This window comes from Perissodus microlepis, chromosome 7 (assembly GCF_051167445.1).
Source record: "Perissodus microlepis isolate ML-2025 ecotype Zambia chromosome 7, ASM5116744v1, whole genome shotgun sequence".
In the NCBI taxonomy this organism is placed as follows: Eukaryota; Metazoa; Chordata; class Actinopteri; order Cichliformes; family Cichlidae; genus Perissodus; species Perissodus microlepis.
The window spans coordinates 46,857,779-46,883,353 of NC_140467.1; the positions used below are offsets into that span (position 1 = coordinate 46,857,779).

General features: G+C 41.2%; 2 protein-coding genes across 10 annotated transcripts in view; one reads left to right on the forward strand and one right to left on the reverse strand.

Annotated features, from left to right (window-relative positions):
- Positions 1–17,272, reverse strand: part of mapk10 (mitogen-activated protein kinase 10) — a 41,481-nt gene extending 24,209 nt beyond the window's left edge. For all 7 annotated transcript variants that reach the window (XM_084935471.1, XM_084935469.1, XM_084935470.1 and 4 more), the window contains exons 1-3: positions 17,037–17,272; positions 5,628–5,699; positions 4,406–4,575 (exon numbers count right to left, since the gene is read on the reverse strand). In XM_084935471.1, the coding sequence (XP_084791597.1) occupies positions 4,406–4,575; positions 5,628–5,699; positions 17,037–17,039 (245 nt within the window). In that variant the 5' untranslated portion in view covers positions 17,040–17,272. The remainder of the gene's footprint in view (positions 1–4,405; positions 4,576–5,627; positions 5,700–17,036) is intronic.
- A 4,108-nt stretch (positions 17,273–21,380) lies between these two features.
- ptpn13 (protein tyrosine phosphatase non-receptor type 13) overlaps positions 21,381–25,575 on the forward strand; it is a 49,835-nt gene continuing 45,640 nt past the window's right edge. For all 3 annotated transcript variants that reach the window (XM_084935460.1, XM_084935461.1, XM_084935462.1), the window contains exon 1: positions 21,381–21,727. The gene's annotated coding sequence lies outside the window, so the exon portion shown is untranslated. The remainder of the gene's footprint in view (positions 21,728–25,575) is intronic.

Here is a 25,575-nt window from a genome sequence, read left to right on the forward strand (position 1 = left end):
CAGGTCCTATATGTGAAACAGGTGTATGGGAAGGGCCGCCCACTACTTCCTGTTTATATAGGGTCATGAGGTCAATGATTGCATCACTGGGTGTAACCAAATGGAGGGTTTTTCATTTTGTATAGTATTGTTCGTTTTCTTTAAAGTAGCCTTTTGAGTTATATTGTATGCAGTGTTTTACTTTACAAACGATTTAGTTGAGTAAATGAGTTTGTCAGTTTCACGCATGACTTTATTCCTGTTCTTTGTTTAGAATTGTATTATTTGGTTTGACCTATTTTGTTTCAATGGTAGGGACTAACGAGGTCAGGTGTGGGCAAAGTCTTGTATAAAGCCAGTGGGATTTTTGCATGCCTGTTTGATTGTTTTATGGTAAAAGGGAGATGCTAGCAATAAAATATGCTTAAAAAGAACTTCAATCGTCTGCTAATGCTATTTACTTATCACCTTCCTTGCTGCTTAAGTTATGCTACATCACAAACACCCCGATTCCTTTCTTTCTCAGGTTGAGAAAAGATCATTGATGATGTCTTTCTTTCTTAGTGTTGTGTTAATACGCACCTGAATGCCAAACAAAAACAATAAACTGCGAAAACTGCTAAGTGGTTGCTACTTACCCTCTTAATTAGTGTGGGAAAAGTAAGGGTATTTAGTTTCATCTATCTATCCATCTATCTATCCATCCATCTATCCATCCATCTATCCATCTATCTATCCATCCATCCATCCATAGCAGAATGTGTGTTATATGTAGATGCCCTTTCCTTCCACCAGTTTGATGACCATTACAGCAGAGTGGGTGCTTTGCTGGCTCAACACAATCCCAATTTCTGAAAGCCTCGGGTATTTTAGCTGTTTGTGGCAGTTTATGTTGGCCTTCGTTAAACGGTAATACAGAAAAAGCTGCCATAAAAATGTCATCTCACTGTCTCAGCTCAACCTCAAAATGTGCCTTTTCTGACAAGATGCTATAAAATTGAGTTTCCAAGCATCTGACTGTGTACGGCTGGGTGGGATACGCTGTGGTTTGCCATGACTGTGTGGAGACTGCAGGCCAGAGATGATGTGTGGCCATGGAAACAGTGGAGCCTTCATAAAAGCATTGATCCAGTAGGGATTTGGAGTCAGTCATCACATTTGTAGCTGAGTGAAAGATGATGTCATAACCAGCTAAACTACTTAAAGCCTTCATCCCTCCTAAGATGCTTGGGAAAGCTCATTCTGACCAACTCATAAAGTCAGAGATGTGCACACATTGGGATTTTTGTGGGCGACCACATTAGCAGAGTGACTCTTAACTGTGGCAAAGACAAGCAAGAACAAGTTTTACCTCATTAGCATGTTCTCAGGCTTTACTGGGACAAGACTCTACTGATTGCATAAGAGAAGCAGAATGTGTACTTAGTCACTGCTGATTTTTTCCAGACAAGCTTCTGGATCTCTGTCTGCTCGTATGCATATTATTTGCTTGCAGTGAAAGCCCATGTATGTTATAAAATGTGTAAGCATTTAACCATCTGTGCAAACCATCAGACAGATGTTTATGTAAATATGATTATGTCACCCAGTCAGGGATTATGCTGAAGTTAAGACACAGCAAGTCACCTGTTTTATCTTTATAAAAACACATGTCAAAGTCATTTATTATGTTTTTATGTATTTGTGAACATCTAAACCAGGCCTTATAGTTTAACCAATTTCATCTCTATGATCAGGATATGGTCAAGGATATTTATATCATTCTCTGTGGTTTTATGTGGTTTGGTTGCTTTAATGCTATCACCATATGACACCAGATGACAGCTGTGGACACAGCCAAGCAGCACACAGCAGAGAAGGTTCAATTAGATTTGCACTCCCTGCCATCCATCTCTACAATATCCTTAAAATGGGCACAATCCCAGCATTAGCAGTTACAGCCTGCCCAAGCTCTTTTGCAAATGCACGAAATTGCTTTGGAGCGGAAGGAGAGTGGGACTGAGGACATGGGAAGCAAAGGAAGGACAATGAGAGAGGTCAAGTGAAGGGCAGGAGAGTTGAGAGCTAGTGAATCTTCAAAATGACACAATATACACTGTAGTAAAACATGTCAGCTCAAGTCATCTATGGGAGAGTTTGTGGCATGAGAATATCACCCTCAGTGACACAACATTAACATAAATATAACTTATAGTTCTGTCTGGTCATTTCACAAAGACTGTAAGATGCATTCCTTTAAGTGGAGGCTTGGCAGACATTCCTCTGCATTCTGACAGGGCGTGCGTGAGTTGACTTGTAATGAATACAAGCTTCCTCTGCAATCTGGATTAAGGGTCCACTTAATGCCCACCCTGTAAGGCTCTTATGGCTCATACATCCATATTCAAAATAAACGATATGTCACCAGCTCACTGGAGCACACCGGGAAGGATATAAGACTACACCCTTCACATCTGTGGAAAACATTAAGAGAAAAAAGCTAATTCTGATATTTGATGAGTGTAATTTTTTCAGGAAAGTCTATTCAGAAACACCACAACTACAATTCATACTATTATCACAAGGTATTATTACTGTTGCTACTCTTTTAAAGTAGCAACAATTTAACTGTCTTTTTGGCTTTTTTAGGTATTTGCTATCAATTCTAGTCCAAATGTGGCTTAAAACAAGCAATTAAGATTGTAAACTCATCAGGAAAGTGTTTATTGAGGTCACAGATCAACTGAGAAGTAGGGTTGTTTTCCCACACACTTCTGCGCCAGTGCATCTTTCTTACTGGCAGCTAATAAGGAAACCCCCCTGCTGGTCGCCTGAATTAGGTTTAGGGCACCTTGGCTTTATTTTTCAGCCTCTCAAGCTACACGGATTTTAGTAGGTATGCCTGCTTAACTCCCTGTCAATGCAAACATCTAATTGACCAATCAGTAACTCAATGTATTTTAGCATGCTGACAGGATCAGGGCTAGCATGGTGGCACAGTGGTTAGCACTGTCACAGCAAAAACGTCTGCATGTGTTCTCTCTGATTTCCTCGCACACTCCAAAGACATGCGTGGGGTTAGGTTATCTGATGATTCCAAATTGGCTGTAGGTGTGAATGCAAATGGCTGTTCACCTCTCCGAGTTGTAACATACTTCTTGCCTTTAGAAACAACACCATCATGACCTAGAATTTTATAAGTGGAAAAGAATGGATGGACATGGTCAAGACAACCTGCTGAAGTTCACACCGGACATAAGAATGAAGGTGACTTAAGTATCGTGGCACAGCTGTTGTTTGGCTGGTCTGAGTATTTTAGAAATTGCTGATCTACTAGGATTTTCCTGCACAACCATCCCCAAATAACCACTTGTTAAAAACAAAGCACGCAGAAGAGCATTTCTGAACACATGCTGAAACTTAAAACAGATGGGCTACAACAGCATAAGACCACACTGGGTGCCACTCCTGTCAACTAAGAAGAGGAAACTATAGTTCACACAGCCTTACTAAAATTGTACAGACGATTGGAAGAATGTTGGCTGGTCCAATTAGTCTGGGTTTTCTGCTGAAATATTCAGATGCCATTGAGCTGAATTTGCTGCATACAACATGAAACAATGTTGCATTCAAGTCCTGCTTTATATCAACAGCTCAGGCTGTTGGTGGTGTAATGGTGTGGGAAAATCCTTTAGCACACTTTGGACAACTTAGTCCTAACTTAGCATCATTTAGCCACCACAGCCTTACTGATTATTGTTGCTGAACATGTCCATCCCTTTATGATCACAGTGTACCCATCCTCTGATGGCTGCCTCCAGCAGGATCATTTCAAATGTGACTCAGTCTAGTAGAACACCTTTGGAATGCTCTATTGGATTGGAATGGAAGATTCCCATAATGTATGTGCCGCTGAAAAATCTGAAGCAACTGTGTGGCTATCAGGTCACCATGGACCAAAATGTCTGTTTTCAACACATTACTGAACCTATTTCATGATGAATTAAATCAGTTCTAAAAGCAAAAAAGTTAAAATCCATCTTTTATATACAGCCTATGTTCCCAATGTCAACATAAAACATCATTTAATGATTATTTTTTTCCCTAACATTAAAGATATTAACATTTATCAGCAGACACAGATAATTCAAACAATTAAAATCACTGCACCTGCTTGCCTCGATTAAGTTTAAACCAAACATTTGTGCAAATGAACAAAGAAGAAGAAATTTCTCCAGGCTTTTCAGAAGAATAGAAAATATGACTTTAATATATATTAATTAGCAAAATTATTCAGAAAACCTCACAAATTCACTCCAACATTAAAAACGTTAGAAAATCAGCTAGCAATGAGTTAACTGAGCATTAAAGATTACACCAAAGCCCATCAAACAGCTTGATATGATATAAAATAAAACATTAGAGAAATGTACCATTGAGCACTTACCAGACAATTCCCTGAGCTCCAGAACCAATGGGCTTTAAATTCTGGTAGCGTTTTAAAACTGTGAAGGTAGAGTCTCCCACTTCCACACTGTAGAACTGGTTGTCCACTTTGCTTTTGCTCATGTTGTAATGCTTGGCAATATATGACACATCCACTTGTTTTCCAAAACCCTGCAAAGGGATGACATAAAATGCATATGTAACACATCTACGCTGCACATTTGTTTTTATTAGGCTACTCATTTTAAAATCGATATCGAATCTTTGTTATACGTTATATGATATATAGCCATAATAACCATCATTAATATCTAAGAAGAGCATCACATCATAACATGCATTTAACTGCTGTAAAGGCAAAAAAATCATACATTAAGGTATATTTGGTAAAAATGGTAAAGTAGAATAAACAAGACAGGACATAAGGTTTAGCCGAGTTTACAGCTGAACGAATTCAATGCAGAAATATAATCTCTGTAAAAGCCCCTCTAACGACATTAGCTTTAGTCCTTACTTGACTACATTTCACCCGGCAATCAGGCAGTAATTACTTGGGCAAAGCAGGCAACCAAATGGTGCCACAACAAAGCATATCAGGTAATTACAGACTTGGTAATTATAACACAGCTCACAAAACAAGCAAAGTTACTGCATATGCACTGCTATGGTTGAACCATCTTCTTTGTGCACAATGGAAGATTGATAAATCTGCTTTAAGGCGCTGAAGGTCGATGTCCTCCAAACTTATGATCAGATTATTCCTATATATCTGGTATCTTTAGCAGCTATTAAACATTCAGCTAGAATCTCATGTGCAGTGCAAACATCCCAATCTATCTGAGCTCCAACTGAATTGTCTGTGTTTCTTCCTTATAACAAGCAACACAACGTAGGTAAAAAGAGTCAAAATAAAGACTTTTTATCTTATGGAATCACAACCCCAGCTGAGTTCTGTATTTACACTGTGGGAACTCAAGAGGAGACAGCAATTAAGCTTCAGTAATGAGCAGATTATACTGCATTCTTTTTGGTATAGACCTCAGTTAAAGAGGAATAGTGGAGGTGTTTTTTCTTAATTAAACATTTCAAATTATTTTTTGAGCACACAACTGCTTAAGAGCTCATTTTGCATACACAGGGGAAAAAAAACCCATACAGAGTAAGAATAGAGGGAATGGAAGTGAATGAATACTGTACCTTTTTTACCTGTAAGGAACACACACCTGACAAAAGGCTATCTTTACATCCAGGACTGGTTGGCTGCAGTTATATAAGAAATGCCTGCTCATAAATACCTGAAAGACACAAACAGAGGAGAAGCAGAGAGTGAGCACATGTAGGTGTGGGTAGTGGCAATTTGTCACATATACAATGGCAAAACAATTTATTATTGTATTTCTGCAAAACAACACTCACACCTCTCCCCGTGTGGGGACTGAAACCCACCAGGAAAATTCACTTGTGTCCTCTCTACTCTGTTCCCATCATTCTCAATAAAAATGAGAAAAACAACAATTCGTCACCTCCCAGTCCTCGATAAATATGAACTGACCAGTTATCGATTCTTCATCAGAGCACATTGCAGTGTGGTTGCAGTGATCAATGCGTGTTGAAAATAAGACATGAGGAGGTGGTCCCATTGATGAGTGAAAGACGATGAGAAGATATTTGCTGATGAATTCCAAAACAGCTGAAAGCAAGTTTTCCCTTTTAAAATTGATTGAAACAGGTTTTGTGTAAATGTAAATTTAAAGCTAATAGTATAATCTATATATTTTTTTTTTAAAACGTGCTTTCTTTTGCCCTTTGTATGAGATCTGGTTCGTTAAATTTTAGATAGCTTAGCTCGAAGACAGGAGAGACAAAGAAATAGCTGCCCAAAGTTTAAAAAATAATTACTGATCAGCACCCTTAAAAACTATTCATTAGCTTCTAAAACCACTTCAACTTTTTTCTGTGTGACTTTTTCAGTCTTTTATATCATTGTGGAAGAATTTTGGCCCACTCTTGTTTACATTGCTTCACTTCACTGGGGTTTACATACATTCATTTATGCACTGCTGAGGTCTGGACTTGGACCGGGCAACTGCAACACCTCAATTCTTTTCTTTTTCACTCATCCAGTTGTAGATTTGCTGCTTGGGATCATTGTTCTGTTGCATTACCCAATTCTTGCCAAGCTTTAGCTGTTGGACAGATGGCCTCACATTTGAAATTGAAATACTTTGGTATGTAAAAGGCGTTTATGGTCTATCCAATGACTGTAAGCCATCTAAGTCCTGCAGTTGCAAAACAAGCCCAAATCATCATCCCTCCACTACCATGCTTGACAGCAGGTATGAGGTATTTGTGCTGATATGCTGTGTTTGTTTTTTGCCAAATGTAAGGTTTTATCCATCCATCCATCCATCCATCCATCCATCCATCCATTTTCTTCTGCTTGTCCGGCCAGGTCGCGGGGGCAGCAGCCCAAGCAAAGAAGCCCAGAACACCCTCTCCCCAGCCACCTCCTCCAGCTTATCTGGGGGAACACCAAGGCGTTCCCAGGCCAGCCGAGAAATATAATCTCCCCAGCAAGTCCTGGGTCTGCCCCGGGGCCTCCTCCCGGTGGGACATGCCCAGAAAACCTTGCTCAGGAGGCGCACAGGGGGCATCCTTGTCAGATGAATTTCTCCGTGAATCACTACCTTATCGTGGTGGAGGAGTTTGTGTGTCCCAGGGATCCCAGGGGCTATGTTGTCTGGGGGCTTTTGCCCCCTGGTAGGGTGTGACCAGACAAAGAGCGATTCAGCAGACCCCTATGAAAAGACCATCAAGGCAACAGTTCACCCTGCCCGGGATAGGGTTACCGGGGCCACGCCCTGGAGCCAGGCCCGGGGAGGGTGCCTGAGGGCGAGCGTCTGGTGGCCGGGCCTTAGTCCATGGGGCCCGGCTGGGCACAGCCCAAGAAAGGGACATGGGCCCATCTCCCTGCAGGCCCACCACCCGCAGGAGGCACCGTAGGGATCGGGTGCAATGTGAGTTGGGCGGCGGCCGGGAGCGGAGGCCCTGGCGGACCGATCCCCAGCTACCAAGACTGTAAGGTTTTATATTAAGGCTAAACATCTCCGTGTGCTTATGCATTGATAGTTGATCTCAATATACAATGACATGTCACAGAAATCAATCCGTGACATATATGTTGTGCAACTACATGTTTTTCTGATTTTTCAATCTTAGTGCCACAAATGCAAATAAAAAAAGTGATGTCAACCGTTTTCCTGTTGACACTGTATGCATTTATCCAACCTCCTATTTTAACACTAGAACACTAAACTTGTTAACCTTTTCAACCTACAGGAACATATCAGTTTGGAAACTAAGAGGATTACACAAGCGGAATATATTTAACACTACCATCACAGGTGAAAAAGCTTTTTCAAAAGCCAGTACCATCAAAGACTGCATTTGCATAAAAGCAGTGCAGTGAATTTTGGTAAAGCTTTGAGGCTTTCACTGTGAAACAGCAGCTAATGGGTAAATTTGGTTTAACTGGAGATTTGCCAATTTTCTTTAGCTTTTTTTTTTTTTTCATTGCCAGAGTGAAGCAAAGAGGAAAGAAAGCTCTGAATGACAGTAGCTCCCACATTAAGCTGGAGGGAGAGCTCGCCCACAATCACTCTATCTTTGAGGGGTTTTCAGGTAATGAAAGTCCCAGAGGGCTAAAGACCACGTCTTTCGAATAAGTTCATACATGATGTTAATGATGCTACTAAAAATAGAGAAGGAGGGGGGGTAAAAAGACCTTTTTCGGTAGTTCGGGAGTTCACATGTGGTTGTAAAACCACACAAATGTCACCAAACAGTTTGGAGGACGTCCTCGTCTCTCGCAAAGCATTGAAAGGATCCGACTCTGCAATTTTCTCCGAGGAGCAAATGGACATAAATGTCTCTTTTAACTCTAGCTGTCCTCTAATACTGTCACAGTTCCCGCTTTAATATGTGTGCTGAATCCAAAGGGAGCAAAGCAGCTTTTAGAAAAGAGATAAGGGACTCGAAGGTGGGAGATTTTGGGTTCAGCTTATTTCACTTGAAAAAGTGTTAAAGTAAATGGGTGAATTTCACTGTTGGGTGTGGTAGGAATTTGTGCTATTAAATTAGGAGAAATTAATTAATAATCATTCATAAACTGATTTTTTCAAATCTGTTTTGAAACAAAGAAAAGGGAAGGGCAATGAGACGAGAAAGATATGCGATTTTTGAGGCCACAGTCTCCAACACGTCAAACCACTATAGTAATGTCATTCCACATGTGTGTGTTTGACTAGCATCCCGGTCACCACATTAAGTAGCATAATATTTGCTGTTACTCTAACAGGTCAACACTGAATCAGCCCTGGCGCGGGGCTAGCTGTATCTGTGCTGCTCTAATCTTTACCTGTCTGAGTACATAAGATATTAAAGCCCTAACAGGCCAAACTGTTTGTCTTCCAGCAGTATACGCTGGTAAACACCACCTAGATGGTGGTGGGATCCTGCACACTACAGTCCTGTCAAACCTAGCAGCATATTTACATGCAGATGTTCATTTAAAAATATTGCAGCCTTAGAAAAAAAACCAGTAAAACATGTTTTAATTATGCTTTCTTTGCTTTTAAAAAAAATTATAAATAAACTTTAATTTCTAATGCAACACGTTTCCATAAGACTTTTAACAGCAGATGGTGAATACACTTTCATCAGAACGAATGAAAGATGAAGGAGAGACTGAGTACAGACCATAAACAATTTACCTGGGAGCCAACATTTTTTGGAGATTACAGTTTTAAAATGATGGCTGCCTGGCACGTCGTTAAAAACAAGCAAAATTGGGTAATTATCAGGAAAAGTTATTCACGAAGAAGCAGTGAAAACGACAGACCAAAACAAATCGCACCACAACAGTTTCTTCCCTCCCACGTTAGCCCACAGCTAAAAACACACACACACAAAACAAACACAAAAAACCCACCAGGTTTTGTGCTTTGTTTGTTTAACCCTGTGACTACATACTGTTGATTGTCCTTATGGCCGAAATGCTGCTTGCACCTACAATTATGCTCAGCACCACTCCTTAAAATGCCCATATATCATCCTGACTGCAATACATCTCCTCAGTACAAGCTGGCATCAGCTGATTGAGAGGTTGAATAAGCAAAAAGTAAGGATAAGGATGATTTTCAGCTCATTCAAAGATTTTGAAGAGTTTTCAGACCTTCCTACATTACAATGAATTGACCATTCCAGTGAAGATTTTATAACACTACAGCAGTTACAAGCATGACTTACTCTGCTTTAAAATGCCTTTCACCTTCAGCCTTGCTCTGCAGAAGACTGTGATGTATAGGGCATGTTTAATATGGTTGCAGGGGTTTCTATCAGGAGTGTGGAAAGCGCAGCATCAGACAAAACTGTGTAGAAAACAGCTTAGAGTGAGCAGTGCAGATACCGTTTCCAGCAGTACAATGTCTCATGTCAGATTCATTGCCTTTAAAAGAAAGCTAACTTTGCTAATGGCAGCATAAATGCCTTGATAAATGGCCTGTATTTGTATAGCGCTTTTCTAGTCCCTAAGGACTCCAAAGTGCTTTACACAACCTGTCATCCACACACTGGTGATGGCAAGCTACATTGTAGCCACAGCCACCCTGGGGCGCACTGACAGAGGCGAGGCTGCCGGACACTGGCGCCACCGGGCCCTCTGACCACCACCAGTAGGGGTGAAGTGTCTTGCCCAAGGACACAACGACCAAGACTATCCAAGCCGGGGCTCGAACCGGCAACCTTCCGATTACAAGGCGAACTCCCAACTCTTGAGCCACGATTGCCTTGCATGGTGCTAATATCTTGCTTCAGGAGCTCAGAGAACAAAGTTTTCATTTTCAGGAAGTTCACTTTCCAGCTCTGTGCTTTTTAAAACTGGATTGACTCTATGAAGGTGAGAACTGTCTCCGAAGTATTACTCTACATTGCATCACGCTTAAGAAAGCAACAGCCTTATAGGATGTTGAGGAGTCTTTGCATTGTAAACTATATATAAACCGCAGTAGTCGGTAGGACTTTAGTAGCACTGCCATCATGCCTGACATTTTTTTTTGTTTTGTTTTCCTAGTTTGAAAATGACAACTGAGAGCCTGTGTCAAAGTTATTAAATGCAGGACCAGTTGAGCGAACTTCCATCAGTCCCAGTTCCAGACCATGTAATTGCTTTAACATATTTGAATAACTGTTATGGACCTGTGGGTGATGTGCAATTTTACAGCAAACTAGTGAACGACAAAGCGCACAGACAAACAAAGGCACTTTACTGTTCCCAAAAAAGGATCATTACTAATGCAGATTTTTTTTTAAAACAAAAGCAGCAACACATTGATTTAGCTCTGATTCTTTCTTTTTTCTTAAACTAAACAAGAGACATAGATAACTGAAACAATAACTTTATATTTTATGCATGTCATTAAGTCCCAAATTATTAGATGGGGAAGCAGGCTGTAGAAATGGAATCATTAACAAATAAAATAAAGAAAGAAAACAGATTAAAAATGTTTCTAAATACATTTTTAAAAAGTAAAATGAAGAGTTTTACAAGTATTGGCTCTGGTTTTTATGTAAGCGTCACCTTCAGTCATCTTTTTTTTAAATTGCTAACAGTCATCCACAAAAAAATAGGAGACATATAAAAAGAGGAGAAATCATGCAGTGCAAACAAATTCAGGCTATTTCACATAGGCTGTAAATAAACTGTCTCAGATGCAGCATTGCATTTACAGAAATGAATCTATTGTATGATTACAAAAAAAGTGACCAACTGCCATTTAGAGGCAACTAGAGAAACTCAAGAACGGCACAATGAAAAAGACAGCATGGAAATCCAGAAAGGTTTTAATTATCTAAAATGGGCTTATGTAGATGATGTATGGTACATCTCAGGATTAATTGGAGTGGCTGTTGTGTGTACGTGCATTTGCCTGCAGTTGTAGCTGATCCTTGTTATTTGGATCCTGGGCATTGTGTTACATCCACCCCTGTGGGTACAACTGTACCTCAGGCAACTAGTGATCACTTTAGTTAGGAGGCATGATCCTAAAATACAGCATTAGTTCCTAATTCTTGTCCAATCAACTGTAGGAGGTTTAAGATTTTCTGATGCTTCTTTTTTGCACATACCTGGCAGAAAGGTTTATATTATATAGTGTTGTATGGTTTACAATTTACATTCAAATAGTCTTTTACATAGAACTATTCCAAAGAGAGTATTGGTGTATTTATCTGTGTGTGTAACACATAAAACACTAAATGTATGACAGTGATTTTCAGCTATAATATATACAGAGATTTAAATGTACATGGTGAAGGCTTTTCCTTGATATACCAAACCAATCACATTATCACTATAGGTGAGGCAAACTACAGTAGCTCTACAGTAAAATGCGGATCATATTTTACCACGCCAGGTTATCAAAATTGTGCATGATCAGCACTAGAGCACCACTAGAGCAACTGATTAAAAGAGAAAACTGACCACCACGCTCTGCAAGTTAGTTTTGAGTGCGGCCTGCAGTAACTTTCGTGGTTACCCTTCTACCCTGTATGAACACTTAGTGTATTGATCCAGGCCATTTAAAAAAAAGTATCTGCAGATGCTACAGAAAGGAGAGCTTGGATGCTCTACAGTGTATCTGGTGCTCAGTGCTCATGTTGTGAGGCTGCTAGCTGGGGCCACAGATGCACCTGCTCTGCATGGCTAAGACAGGTGAAGCTGTGACCGAATATGGTCATTATTCCATCTTTGACTCCTCCTACCGTGTCTTTCCTCTCTTTTAAGTTTAACATGCTAGTGTTTAGTTACAAACTCAACAAAGGAGTTCAGTGCAAAGCCCAGCCAGCTGAACAAGTAGACAGTTTTGCACCCATTCATTTTTAACAAGTGCTAGCAAGGCTGCACTCACCTAATCACAGATACAGTGTATGGATACAGTGAAATAGTTACTCCTTTTAATATGGTCTGAACTGGAGGTGGTCTACTGTAATACATGGTCCTGATACAGTGTTAGTTGTCTCCCAGGGCAAAGGAAAGGCAAACCTTAGTTTGAGGTAACACAAAAGTAATCTTCAAAAACAGATTTTGCTGGTGTTTTTTCTTTTGTGGGCTGTGTGTATTAATAAAGTGGTCAACACCAATACTAAAATTATTTATCCAAACCAGTACAAAATAACCAGTACAAAACCTTTGCAGTAAAGCTAAGAGGCTTTGGGGTACCGTCAAGTTCTTCTGACTCTGACCTTTCAAGTGTGGTAAGTTTAAAAGCCCACAGACTATTATTAAAGGATCTGTTATGAGATATTTTTTGTGTGTCACGGGGGTCCATTTCATTACTAGCTGCAGAACTGCAGCCAAGGGGCGCCATGCCAATATCTACCAAGAGTCTCTCAGGATTGAAAGGTGTGTTTCACTATGTCTGCCATTTCTACTTTTGAAAATATTCATAGACACAAATGATAGACATAGCGGCCTCTGAGACAGAGAAAAAAAGTATTTTATCCAATGGTACAGTGTAGTAATAAGCACCGGAGGGAACAGTGTTAAAGGTGCAGGTGTTGGAAACAGGTAATAATGATGCTCGTCTTTGTGTGGTAGCTATGTCTCACCTGCTTTCAGCAGGCATTTTATGCCTATTTTGGGTTGAACTCAGGCACATTGCTACAGGATGGCATTGTTGTGCTTCTATGGTTCTCCCCATGGCATCCTTTGTTCAGCACAGGCACTGTCTGTGCTGTCAGGCTGATTGACTACTAAAAAGTAATGATAAAGCACAATAAAGCCAGTCATGTGCCAGTCAAAATGTCCACAGATACCAATGTTTGCTCTCATATCCATCTTTTCTTTCTTCCCACTCCGCTCCTTTTGTTGATGTCACCCAGTTCGCACCACAACATTGCCCATATCCCCCCTTGTTTCTTTATTCCTCCCTCCATCGTCCGCACTGATGAGAGCCTGCATTTTCCCCTACCCTTCCTGTCTTTTGTCCCTCCCTCGCTCCCACCATTCCCACTCCCAGGCTCCCAGCCTGCCTGCAATTGTCTCCCCTCCCCCTCCCTCGGAGCTCCATTGTGAGTGCTTGGTTCAGCAGCCTCAGCCTCTCCTGCAGTATGCAGCGAATGCCTCGTCTTTTCCTTGTGCAGCCTGAGCTAAACACAGCACAGCCTCCCCCTTTTGGACTCGGGGAAAACAGAAAAGTAACTGCAGGGCCCAGGCAGGAGAACAAGACTTGGACTGACACATCTAAGGGGTGTCAGAATCCGAACGCTCACTGACACCCATCGATTTGTTTCTTCACAGCTGAAAATCTGCTCACCTCCTCTGTCTCTGCTCTCGTACATAGTCTTGCTCGCATCCTCTGATTTGCTTTAGGTAAACAGCAGGCATGCTGGCCGAAAAACCACGCTGACGCTGCAGTTTTCTGATAGGCTGCATAGTAACGACATGTACACCTTTGGCAAGTGCTGAGTGCAGTCATCTGATTTACAGCTTTTCTTGCAAAACCTGACACACATTCAGTAGAAAGAGAAGAAGAGCCACAACTGGAGCACACCGCGCATCCTGCAAAAATGGCATCCTGAACACTTTTAACTTTTATTTTGGCATAATGACAGAGACGTTTTCAGCACTGTCATGTGAACTGTGAACATTTCTATTGCTCTGTTTCAACTGTGGCATACTTTCTGAACTTTTATACTTGTAAACGCCTCAGTTTGAGCAAAACAACAAAAATCGACCCCCCCTGTGTTGATGAATTTATGTAAAACCTCCACCCTCAGGTCCAACAAAGGTTTCCACGGTGACCTTTGTTGTCTCCTAATTATCTTCATATGCAGTGTGAGAAGATTGAGATCAAATCTAAAACAGCTCATGGTCTTGCACGCAGCTATCTGTAAAGGCAAATAAAAGCTGCATATTTGTCAGATCACATCCAATTACATAACTGCATTTCCCATGCTGCAGGCATATTGTCACTGTTTGTCTGTAGTTGTAAGCAATACTGCAACTCGGGGGGGGGGGGGGGGGGATAAACTGGCACACAGTGAGAATTTCATTTTTTAAAACTAAAATAAATAAGAGCATGCTATGAAAGATGTCCATGGAGCACATTTGTCAGCTTTCTAAGCAGTTATATCTAGTACATTACTAATAGTTATGTGATTTTAAGTGTGACCACTTAATCTACTTCAGGCTGGCTAAATAAATCTTCTCTCCCTTACTTGCTTACATTTTTTCACAGCCAGCGTTTTCCATATTTTTTCCTTTCTTGTTTAATTATCCATCGTGAGACAACTGTTGAATTTAATTCATCCAAGTTAATAACTGAGCTGTCATTGTAATATGGATTATTAGCACCAATCCACAGCTAGGAACAATGCTCAGCTGGGGTCACTGGGTGATGGCAGACTAAATCAGCGTTCCTTAGTAACCCATCCTCATCTAATGATGAGTTTGACCTTCCATAAAAGAGAGCAATGACAGACAGGCCCTCAGATGACTGATGTGGATATTTAAGTAACTGATTATCAGGAGGAAGATGGGGTTTTTTTTTTCAGCTTCAGACTAGCTACCTTGAACTGGACAGTAATTTCAATTATTATTTTTTGTTGTTTATTCATTCCTCTCCTCCCTGTGGTTTCATTTGTAATGACTTTGCTGTTATATAGCATTGCTAGCTGAATATATTTAAGACTAGGAGTGTTATTTGGGTAAAACGGGACATTTGAAGACATTACCACAGACTGTGTGAAACTGACTGGAGTGACCAACCAAATAATAGCTAGAAGATAACATTCCCTACTTTGCTGATTAATAAAGCCTGAAATCCCTCCATTATCTCAACTTAATGCATTGCCTTATTTTATTACATAACAAAGGATTATTGCACTGATGCTCCAGACTCAGCAAAACAAAAACAGAATGGTGGAAAAAAATGAGTGCAGTGGTGCAGCATAATATTAGTCTACTGGTGACCATTTCTATTGATGATGCTCCGTTATATAAACAAGCTTCTTCACTGCCAGTCAATATCACATCAAATCAAGCAGACTGTTTTTTTTTTTTTTAAATATAAATGTATATAATGCTAGAGCTACTTTTGAAATTCACCTGAGGTGTTTTGGGGGGAAAAAGTTCCTTTTTGGCAGCTAAAGATGACAAGGAGGAGAAAGGGTAGAACCTTTAGCCTATTTATCCAATAAAAAAGAGATAAAAAGCAACTCTTCAGCTGCTGCAGAGACACCCATAAAAAAAGCTTTGTTTAACTGTTAAGCCTGTTCCCTGCAGCACTTTCACAAACATGGAAGCCTGCTCCTGAATAATTCAGCACCCAAGGTCACAGCACAAAAAAAAAGAAAAAAAGAAAACTCTATTTTCCTCCTGTCATGAACATGAAGAGTTTGTTGTGATCCCTTCAAACATCTATTGACTCCACTGCACAGCATAAAGCCAGCAATTAGTCCATGACTATGGGCCTGCACAAAAACAAGAAATAGTAATAGAACAGAGAGCCCTGCTCACGCCTGCATACCTGAGCAATAAGTGCAATAGGTCAGGTGGGTTTACCATGCCTTCCCAATGATCGAGCACTCAGGACAAAGCTGATTTAGAGAAATTACCTTCCTCTGCAGCTTCATCTCATTTAATCCACTACACAGCATGCAGCCCACATTAGGGCTGAACAGCACCTCTCTCTCTCTCTCTCTCTCTCTCTCTCTGTCTGCAGGATTAGGATTATTTGAAGTTCAGCTTTCATGACAAACAGCCCAGAAATTACTTCATCTGTTTCTCTTCATATACACTATAAACAATCACAGTAGCAAAACCACGACTCTTAGAAACACCCATATGGGCCAATAAATCACCACTATAGCACAGACTGTTTGCAGGGGGACACAGTTTTCCAGCATTTATGAAAGCTATGAGGCAACCCCCCCCCCATCATCTCTGTGAAGTACTGATGGTCTGCATAATGCACAAGGTGCGCAGTTGACTTGTGAGGGGGAGGAGGAGGGACAAGCCCTGCATGTAGGCCTCCAATATGTATCCTGTGTAAGGCTATGAAGAGACATGAAGAGCATCACTCAGCCAACATCCAGTTTCAGCCGCCAATCAAACATACATAAAGCGCTCTAACACCGACTAATCAGACTGTATGGATGTATGGAAAGGGAGGGAGCCTGGATACCCCCCCCCCCCTCCCACACACACACACACCTTCTCTCTCTCTCTCTCTCACCCGATTTGGATGATGTTATTACCGATGATGTGCGTTCAAGGCAATGCAAGATGCCAGATATTTTGTCAGGCCAGGGCTCGCGTCGTTATGAAATCCCTCGCAGCGCTGCTAGTGAGTTATAGAACAACACACGCGGCTGTGAATGACTCAAGATGGGGTTGATTATTTATTTATTTATTTATCAATCGCTGTCCCTTTTCCCCCCTCACTGAGGCATCACTAGTGGACTTCATTAACCTTCCCTTTCGATCAATATTCATCACTCCACCCTGCGGCCAGGCACGAGATCCAAGCATCGCGTCCACACTGAAATAAAACAAATCCGTCCGGCCTTACCATTCCGTGCCAGTTGATGACGATCCCAGTCCGGTGCCTGTCCTTTTCAAAACATCCCGACGGGAAACACTGCGGAGACCATTGCTGAAGGCTTCATGAAAAAATTCATTGATGCGACGAAGGGGTGAGAGGGAAAAAGGGGTCCGAAAAAGAAGACGAGAGAGAAAGGGGGAAAAGAAGCAGAGGTGGACCGAACCGAGGTTTGCTGATGCTGAATCACTCTCCCTCAGCTCACCACCTTGCAACCATTGTGCTGCAAGATGCTGGCTGTACCATTGTGGACCCCACCAGAGCAGAGAGAGAGAGAGGAGAGGGAGGGAAGAGGAGGGGCGATGGGGGGCGATGTTGCCATGGCAATCGAACAGGAGCACGTCTGACGTCAAAGCCAGGACAGAGAGGGGAGAGGGAGAGATCACATGGAAGCTGTCCCCCCGGGTGGGAGGGGCGTGTTAGAGCATCTTCTCATCCCATCCTGTACCGTCCCGCTGGTGCGGTCACGCAGATCGTTGAGGATATGAGGCTCTGTTATTTCTCAGGTTTCCAGGGGCGTGTCTATGCAAATAATGTTTTTGCATTTATTGTTGTTGTTGTTTTGGGTTTTTTATTTGTTCTCGACTTTATTTACGTCTTACTTTGAAGATAAAAAATTATTTTGCAGATATTGTGTTGGTCTCATAGATAAAGCTACCCAGCAGAAGAGACATAATTAAAATCACGTACACATTATTACACTCTTCTACTTCTTCCTTCAGCTGTTCCCTTTCATTATGTTTGGTCGTCTGCATCCATCTTACCTCAGCATCCTCCTTGGCCACATCAGCCCTTTGCATCTTTCCCTTCGCATGATTCTCCTCTGAGGCCTTTGTCTTCTCATTTTGCCTGGCAGCTCCATATTCAGCATCTTCTGTAAACCTATCGCTCCTCTTCTGCACATATCCAAACCATCTCAGCCTTGTCTTGCTAACTTTGTCTCCAGATTGCTTAATGTGAGGTGTCTCTCTGAGATTCTCATTTTTAATTTTTCCAATCTTGTCTGTTTTCACTCCTTATAAAAACCTTAGCATCTTCAAATCTGCTGCCTCCAGCTTTTTGCTAGTGCCAACCTCTTCAAATCATACTTCATAACAGGTCTCACTGCCGTCTTGTAAATTATCCCTTTCACTCTTGCTGCTACCTTTCTATCATCCTTGACACTTCACCTTCACCTCCATCACCCTGTCTGCACTCTCTTTGTCACCTCTCTTGTGCACTGTGTTCATCACCTACTACTGCGTCTTCGTCTTCACTGTTACACTATTCCTCTTCTCCCCAGTGCATACCTCCACCTCTCCAGGCTCTCATCCACCTGCTCCCTACTCTCACTACAGGTCATAGTTCATGGAGACTCCTGCCTGACCTTATCTGTTAGTTTGTCCATCAGCACTGCAAACAAGAAAGCACTCAGAGCCAGTCTCTGATATAATATCACCCCCACCTTGAACCCATTTGTCACTCCTTGCCCTCACCACTATCCCACGGTCCTTATACATGTCCTGCATCACCCTCACAAACTTCTTCACACTTCTGACTTCCTCATACTGTACCACAGTTCCTCTCTTGGCACCCTATCCTATCCTTTCTCTAGATCCACAAAAATATGGTGGTGTCCTTCTCCATACTTCTCCATCAGTATTTGAAATAAACATCGTAGCACCCTTTCTTGGCAATCGGTGGCTGCTGCCAGCCCCGACTACTCCACTCATCTGACCACTTCAAACAAACTACTGCCAGTTCTAAGAGTATATGCAAGGTACTACAGATACTACCAGTACAGTGTTATTTTTTTTAAAGGAATAGTTTTACACACCCAAACACATTAAACAAAGCAGTCATTTAAACTGTTTTGAGCGCTTTGTGAGCAGGTTTCCACACAGAGACTTCTGCATGGAAACCTGCATATGTAAATCAAACGGGAGAGGGACCAAAACATTGACTATTTAGCCTAAGTGAGATTTACCAGCCAAGAAGTAAAAAAAAAAAAAAAAAGAAGATAAGGAGATAATCACATCAATGTAATAGTCTCAGCCAGACCAACCCTGGAAAAATAGTCTGCCTCTGCCACTGGTTTGCTTTCTTAAATGCGTATCTTGCATTGCTCATTTTGATAGTAGCTGATAAAATGTCTTTTCTTGTAAAAACCAACCAAGCAACCAAGAAAAACAAAAAATCTCTTTCTGTCATAATTTGTCACAAATCCCCCCTGAACCAAGCGGATAAATGCACCAGCTTCACGGAAACTCAGAGGCAGTGGTTGCTGTTTTGTTTTGTTCCCATGATGGTGAAACCACTGAATTAACTTACTGTAATCACAAACTAGAAAAATACCAGCATAATCTGCTCTGATGCCTCTTAGTGAATTTCAGTGTGTGAGAATTCATCACTGTCAAGTACAGAGGCCAGGTTCCATAAGTTAAAAGGGATTTGACACAATATTGGGGACAATAGTGGGATTTACATGCAGAGGTTCAAAACATCAGTCTGTATACATTGACTTCTGAAGTGTCTGAGACAGTTTATTGCCAAGGTTTTATTTTAACTCGACACAGATAGAGGACCCAATTTCAAAGTAAGTGCAAAGGAGGGTCAGATTTTTTAATACTTTCCAGCTGGAACCAAAGGCTAAACTTACTGGAAAACCACCACCCTAACACACACACACACACACACACACACACACACACACACACACACACACACACACACACACACACACAGCCAACAGTTCCAGGTGCCCCACATTCAAGATTGTCATGACAGGCATATCCAGTCTTTCAGGGTTTTACTGCAAATTGCCTCGAGGGCTCAGGCCAGTGCCAATAAGGAGGTATTAAGGACAGTACAGATAGAAATAGCAGGAAGAAGAAATCTAAAATTCAGAACTCCTTACTAAGGCTTAGCAAGGACTTGCTAAGACTCTGTCCCCAGATGAGGCCTCTCTGCTCCAGGTAATGTAGAGTGATTAAAGGCTAGTCAGTCAAAGGAGACAACAGGTACACAACAGGACATTCCAACAGCTGTAACGGTTTATCATAACAGTGTAATAAAAGTGGAAAAAAACTTAAGCAGCCTCCCCAAATATTACATGTTTTTAGAAGGAAAGCTATAACTAACTAGCTAACAAATCATTGAGTATGATTCTGAGCATCCTCAGAAATGCTTCGAATTGAAAATAAAGAGGCAATCTTATCTTCTGTCACATATTCTTTGATGGGCCAATCAAAGATGCTGTTTATCTTTGCAAATATCATCATTTTATCGGATTATTGAGGGCGTCATAATAGTTAGCCATAATGGTTAGGCATATCATGTATTAATGATTCTTGTTCTGGTTTTGTTGTTCTTGTTCTCCTTTATTTATTTATTTTTACAACATATTTGTCTCTGTTACTGAGTTGTTGTGCTTGGTGATCTAGTGCTGATGTTGTAAGATCCCCACCAACAGACTGTTATACGAATAAAAGTATAACAATTCCTACAGATAAGACTAAAAATATAAGGAATCTAATCTAATCTAAATATGCACCTACAGAGACATGCCCACGCAAAAAATGAAATGGTTTATATGCAATGGCATCATCTGCTGAAATGATAATACTGGTTTCAATCTAAGTGGAAAATCAGTGTCAAGTAATCAAGCCTTATCACTGCAGGCAATGACTGGTGATAATAATCATGTCTTTTAGCACTAACGGGCACAGGCAGGCAGAGATAACCCTTGGCCACAATCTGGCTACTAAGGGTTGTAATGAGGAATAAATGTCACAAGATGGCGCAAAGTAAACCACAAAAATAGCTCATCAAGACAAGAGCACCTATAGGAAGGAAGTACTCAGCAGTGAATTGCTTCCTGACTGCTTAGTTGACTCATTTTGATGTTATGGGATATACAGAAATCATGGTTAATTTTGGAATTATTTTAAACAGGAAACAGGTCGGGTCCGTCGTAATTTCCCATGGTTTAAGAACTCTTTAAAAACAGCCTTTCAATTATATTAAAATACACAAATAGATTCACACACATACCATACATAACCCTATGGAAGTGGTGTATTTCAGAGAAATTTATCTTAAAGTAATAAAAAAAAACCTTCGTTCTTATACAACTATTAAATGTATCTCAGTGGACAATATTTAATTTTATAAGAGCATTTTTTTAAGAAACGTCGGCGATCTGGATACAAACTCTGCTTCCATGACTTGGTACTGTGTTACTATAGGAACGGCTAAATGACAGTCCCCTCGCGGAGAGCCAATAGACAGCCACAGTAAGGTGTCTGGTTACTTCCAGTCAGCCCACGCGCAAAGGGAGGGGTTGTTCCACTCCTCAGCAGTAATGGTAACTTGGCTTCTCTGGTGGTGAGAGCAGTACTGTTTAGTGGCCAACAAGCGCAGCTTCTGAGGAGTTTCAGAAGAACAGTTTTACTTTTTTTTCTTTTTTCATTCGCTGTGGCCAGCTTCAGTGGAAGTGGATTTTTATAGGTGACTGCTCCGCGGAAAGGTAAACCTGTTGCCTCTCCGCCTCGCCGACAGTTACGATCCAAGATGTTGCTTTGTGGATGGGATGGCGTCTGGTGCCGCTTGTATGCCCACTCATAACCTCGTCCGAGCACCAACATTTCCCTCACAGCTGATTTTGTAGCTCGTCTCGGCCGGTAAGCTTTTTTATTAACCGCTCAGAAAGTGATGTAAACAAACTTTATAGTGTCCTAGCTAACTTTAGCCAAACCGGGATAACCGAGGGATTGAGTAACTCGTGAGGAGCCTCAAATACCGGAGGTTTTATGTCTTTTCCACCTTTTTTTTTTAACACTAATAACAAAACTAACATCGTCAGAACTAATAGCTGGCTGCACTGTTGATATTTAACTAATATGTCTCGACCTTAAAAGTTATGCGTCATGTCTTGTTAACTTAGTCCAGAACCCATGACAAATGGGGCATCTCTAAGCTGATCACCTCGTATTGTAATTTTGCGAGGGTGGAAACACCACCTCAAAAATAGCACAAGACTGGCAGACTACCTGGAAATGTTTGGATAATTATGAGAAATGCGAATAACATTTTAGCATATACGCTCCTTCCAAACCCTAACAAAAGGTGAAGCGGTATAGTGTTATCGGGAAAGGCAGCTTGGCCCCCCTCCCCCTTAACTTCACCGCTTTTCTGTGGTAATTAACCTAAGGTCAGAGGTCAATTTGCAGACTATATAACGATCAGGTTAGGCTGTGTGCCTGACCAGGTTTAAAGTGGCTGTAATGGGGCACCGTCAAGAAAAAGAGGAAAAAATAGGAATATAGACAGTGGGTTGGGTTTGTGTGTGTGTGTGCTGGGAAGAGGTGGGGGGGAGCTGGAGTGAGGTTTTTTTGCAAAACCAAGCTCTGCATGTCACTGTACTCACAGCAACCCTGTGATTAACAGAAATGGAACGGATGAGGTCGAGACCAAAATGAGAAGTGAGGGCTGTTGGTCCAGAGCTGGGCTGATATTCAACAAAATAGTCTAAGCTCTCTTTTCTGGTTCCTACCCAAGCTTTGTTCAAAACAAAAACAACCAAAAAACAAGACAAACGCTAAGAGATGATTAACGGGATGTACTTGGAAGGTACTGGTCCCGTTGCTGTAATTGTAAGCATCCCTGTTTAGACATTCATAAGTAATGTGGAAAAGCATGTCTACTGATTGTACGTCAGTCAAAAATAATGAAAACTCGCCACTGGGTTTTCCCATTTTATTTAGTTGAGTCACTCCTGCTCTGCTCAGTTTCTTTCATAAGCAAGCATGAGCGGGACACAGCTGTGAATACAACAGCAGATTAATTTTTGCAGTAAGGAGCACCACATCAGCTACTTTAACAGGTAGTGAAGGTTGAGGTTTTCAAACCATAATTCTGGCTTAAAGTTGCATTTTATCACCTCAGTAGTGTGCAGCCTAGTTAGCTATGTATGAATTCTCATTGCTTGTGTCATAAGGCGTGTTCGCGAAAGATATCTTGATCAAGCCTTTCTTCAAATTCAAAACACACACGGGTGTGTGTTTTAAATTTGAATCATGTGCTTGCAGGCTGCACTGTACAGTAAGATTCGGGGAATAGAGGTTCACTCAGAGTTTGGTACTGAATTTTCCTGGCACGCAAAACCTTCAGGACGATTTTCACCTCAGTGCTGGCGCAGGGTAACCCCTCTCCCCTCCCCACCACCTCTTACCAGCTTCTGTTCCAGATGTGCTTGCCAACTGAGACCACAGGTCTGATGTTTGGAGGATATGAACACATTCCTTCTCATATCTTTATTAGTTTGTGCTTTTGGACGCAAGAGTGGAATCTGGTGCTTTTATGCCACATTGCCCCCAAAGTGTGACTAGGCTTGTTTTCAGATGATTTTGAGTAGGGTTAGATTTTTGTTTATTGCTGAGGGATGAACTTGGAAGAGAGCAGGAGAAACTGGAATTATGTGTGCTTCTGTTATTTAGCTGCAGGTGATTGTTTTCAAATCCATTTTGTGGACTGGTAGCCGTGACAGAGGAAGGTGGGAGGAAAGGAAAAGTGAAGACTAAAGAACATTATCACGTTTCCAGGATTATTTTCTTTAAAATCCTTGTGACTGTAGCCTAGGCTTTTAAACACGAACAGCAGCAGACTAATCTTTGTTTAGTTTCCCCCTTTTTTTCTAGCTATGGTATGGGAATTCAGAGGAATTTCTGGGAACAAACATTTCTACACTTTGGAAAACAGAGAATGGGGCGCTGAAGTGGTGAAGGCTGTCTGCTCTCGCTGATTTGGCCCGCTGCCTTCTAAGCACCCTCAATAATGAGCAGGACCATAGTCCAATGAGAGAGAGGAGCTGGCCTGCACAGTAGCCTGAGTGAGGATAAAAAACATTCCACTGTAGGTCTCTGTTAAAATAACAAGGGCCACAAAACAATCGGGCTTCACAGCACCCGCTCTCCCCATTCTCATGGGTAATGAGCAAGATGGGTAGTATCCCACTTCGCCTCCAACTTCACGCCTCCTGATGGCTAGAATGGTTAACCTGCATTCCTGCATAAGAATTTTGGCCTGCTTACTCATTAACCCTCTTCTCCAGACTAAGATTCACTGAAAGGAAACTGTTTCACGTATTATTTTCAGAAATAAAATACAGCGCTAGAACAGGCTGGTGACCCAGTTTATAGCATATGAGTTCAGAGTGCCAGACATAACAACACTGGTATACGGCTTTTCTTTTGTGATGTCTTCTTAGGGGATGGTAATGGGTTCTGTAACACTTCTATCCCCAGAGAGTTTCATAGAACCACAAGCATGTTGGATTTTTCATATTATCCACTTAAATGGGATTTGCTCACAATTTGGTGCGATTTTAGACCGATGGTCTTTGACATTTCTCCAGCTGACCTAAGAGATTAAGTAAAACCCTTTTTACTCTCTCTCATCCTCACACATAGTCACCCAACAACACTCCCTCAGTTGTCATGAAAGTTTTAGTCCAAGGTCTCTCAGTTCCCTGGTGAAAATGGATTTTCAGATGCTTTCTGCTACTGATGATATTATGTAATATGATATATCAGCCAGTGACACTGGTAAATGCCATGTTTTTGCCAGTCACCAGTACTGATATTTGGATACTTCCTATCATTTTCTTGTGATTATTATTTTTTTCTTATTTCCCAGTTGTGAAATTTGCAATTTACAAGAAAACTGAGTGTCATTAGACCAAATGAGGCCAAAGGTGTGGTCCAAGGGAAAGAGGAAAACACAGGTGCTTGGTGCTGGCAACACTTCAGAGCAGTAATATCATGTAATGCAGTCAAATTTCAAATGAAACATTAGGTGTGGACATGGTTGCTGTTAAGCTCCTTTTTGTGTCTTTGCCACATCTGATTGGCTGCCAACTTACGAGGAAGGGAAACGATCTCGGCTGGCGGTTCTGATACAGATACGTTTTGGTTGTATGCTAATACCTGGAACTGGTTGAACTGATTGGAGAAGAGAGCGAATCATTCTTTGAAATGAAAGTCAACATCACGTGACACTTAAACTTACCTTTCTACTTAGTTTCTTTGTAAAATTATAAAACAAAATATAAAAAATAGATTTATAAGTCTACATTTGTTTTAAATTGGCATTGTTTGGTTAAAAAATAAATACTTAACAGGGCCAAGATATATAAGATAAACTTTTTGTTCACCTGTTTACGTTGTTTGCCTGATTTATTTGCTTCCATTTCATTTTAGCTCATTGTGATTGGCTTAACTGTGCCTGAATTTATGATTGCCTTAAGGACCTCTCCTCTCACACAATCAGTGGTATGCTGAGTTGTCCTTTGAGCAACTAGTGCAAAATAAATTCAGAACAATATGGAACTGAACAGATCGCTGCCAGTGCTCAGTGCTTCCACAGATACCCGAGCTACTTCTTTGAGTCCGTGTCAGACCGATATCTGATCCAAATATGAAAGATTTTAAGCTCATTGAAAAAATGTTTTAAGTACAGTTTTTCAACAGAA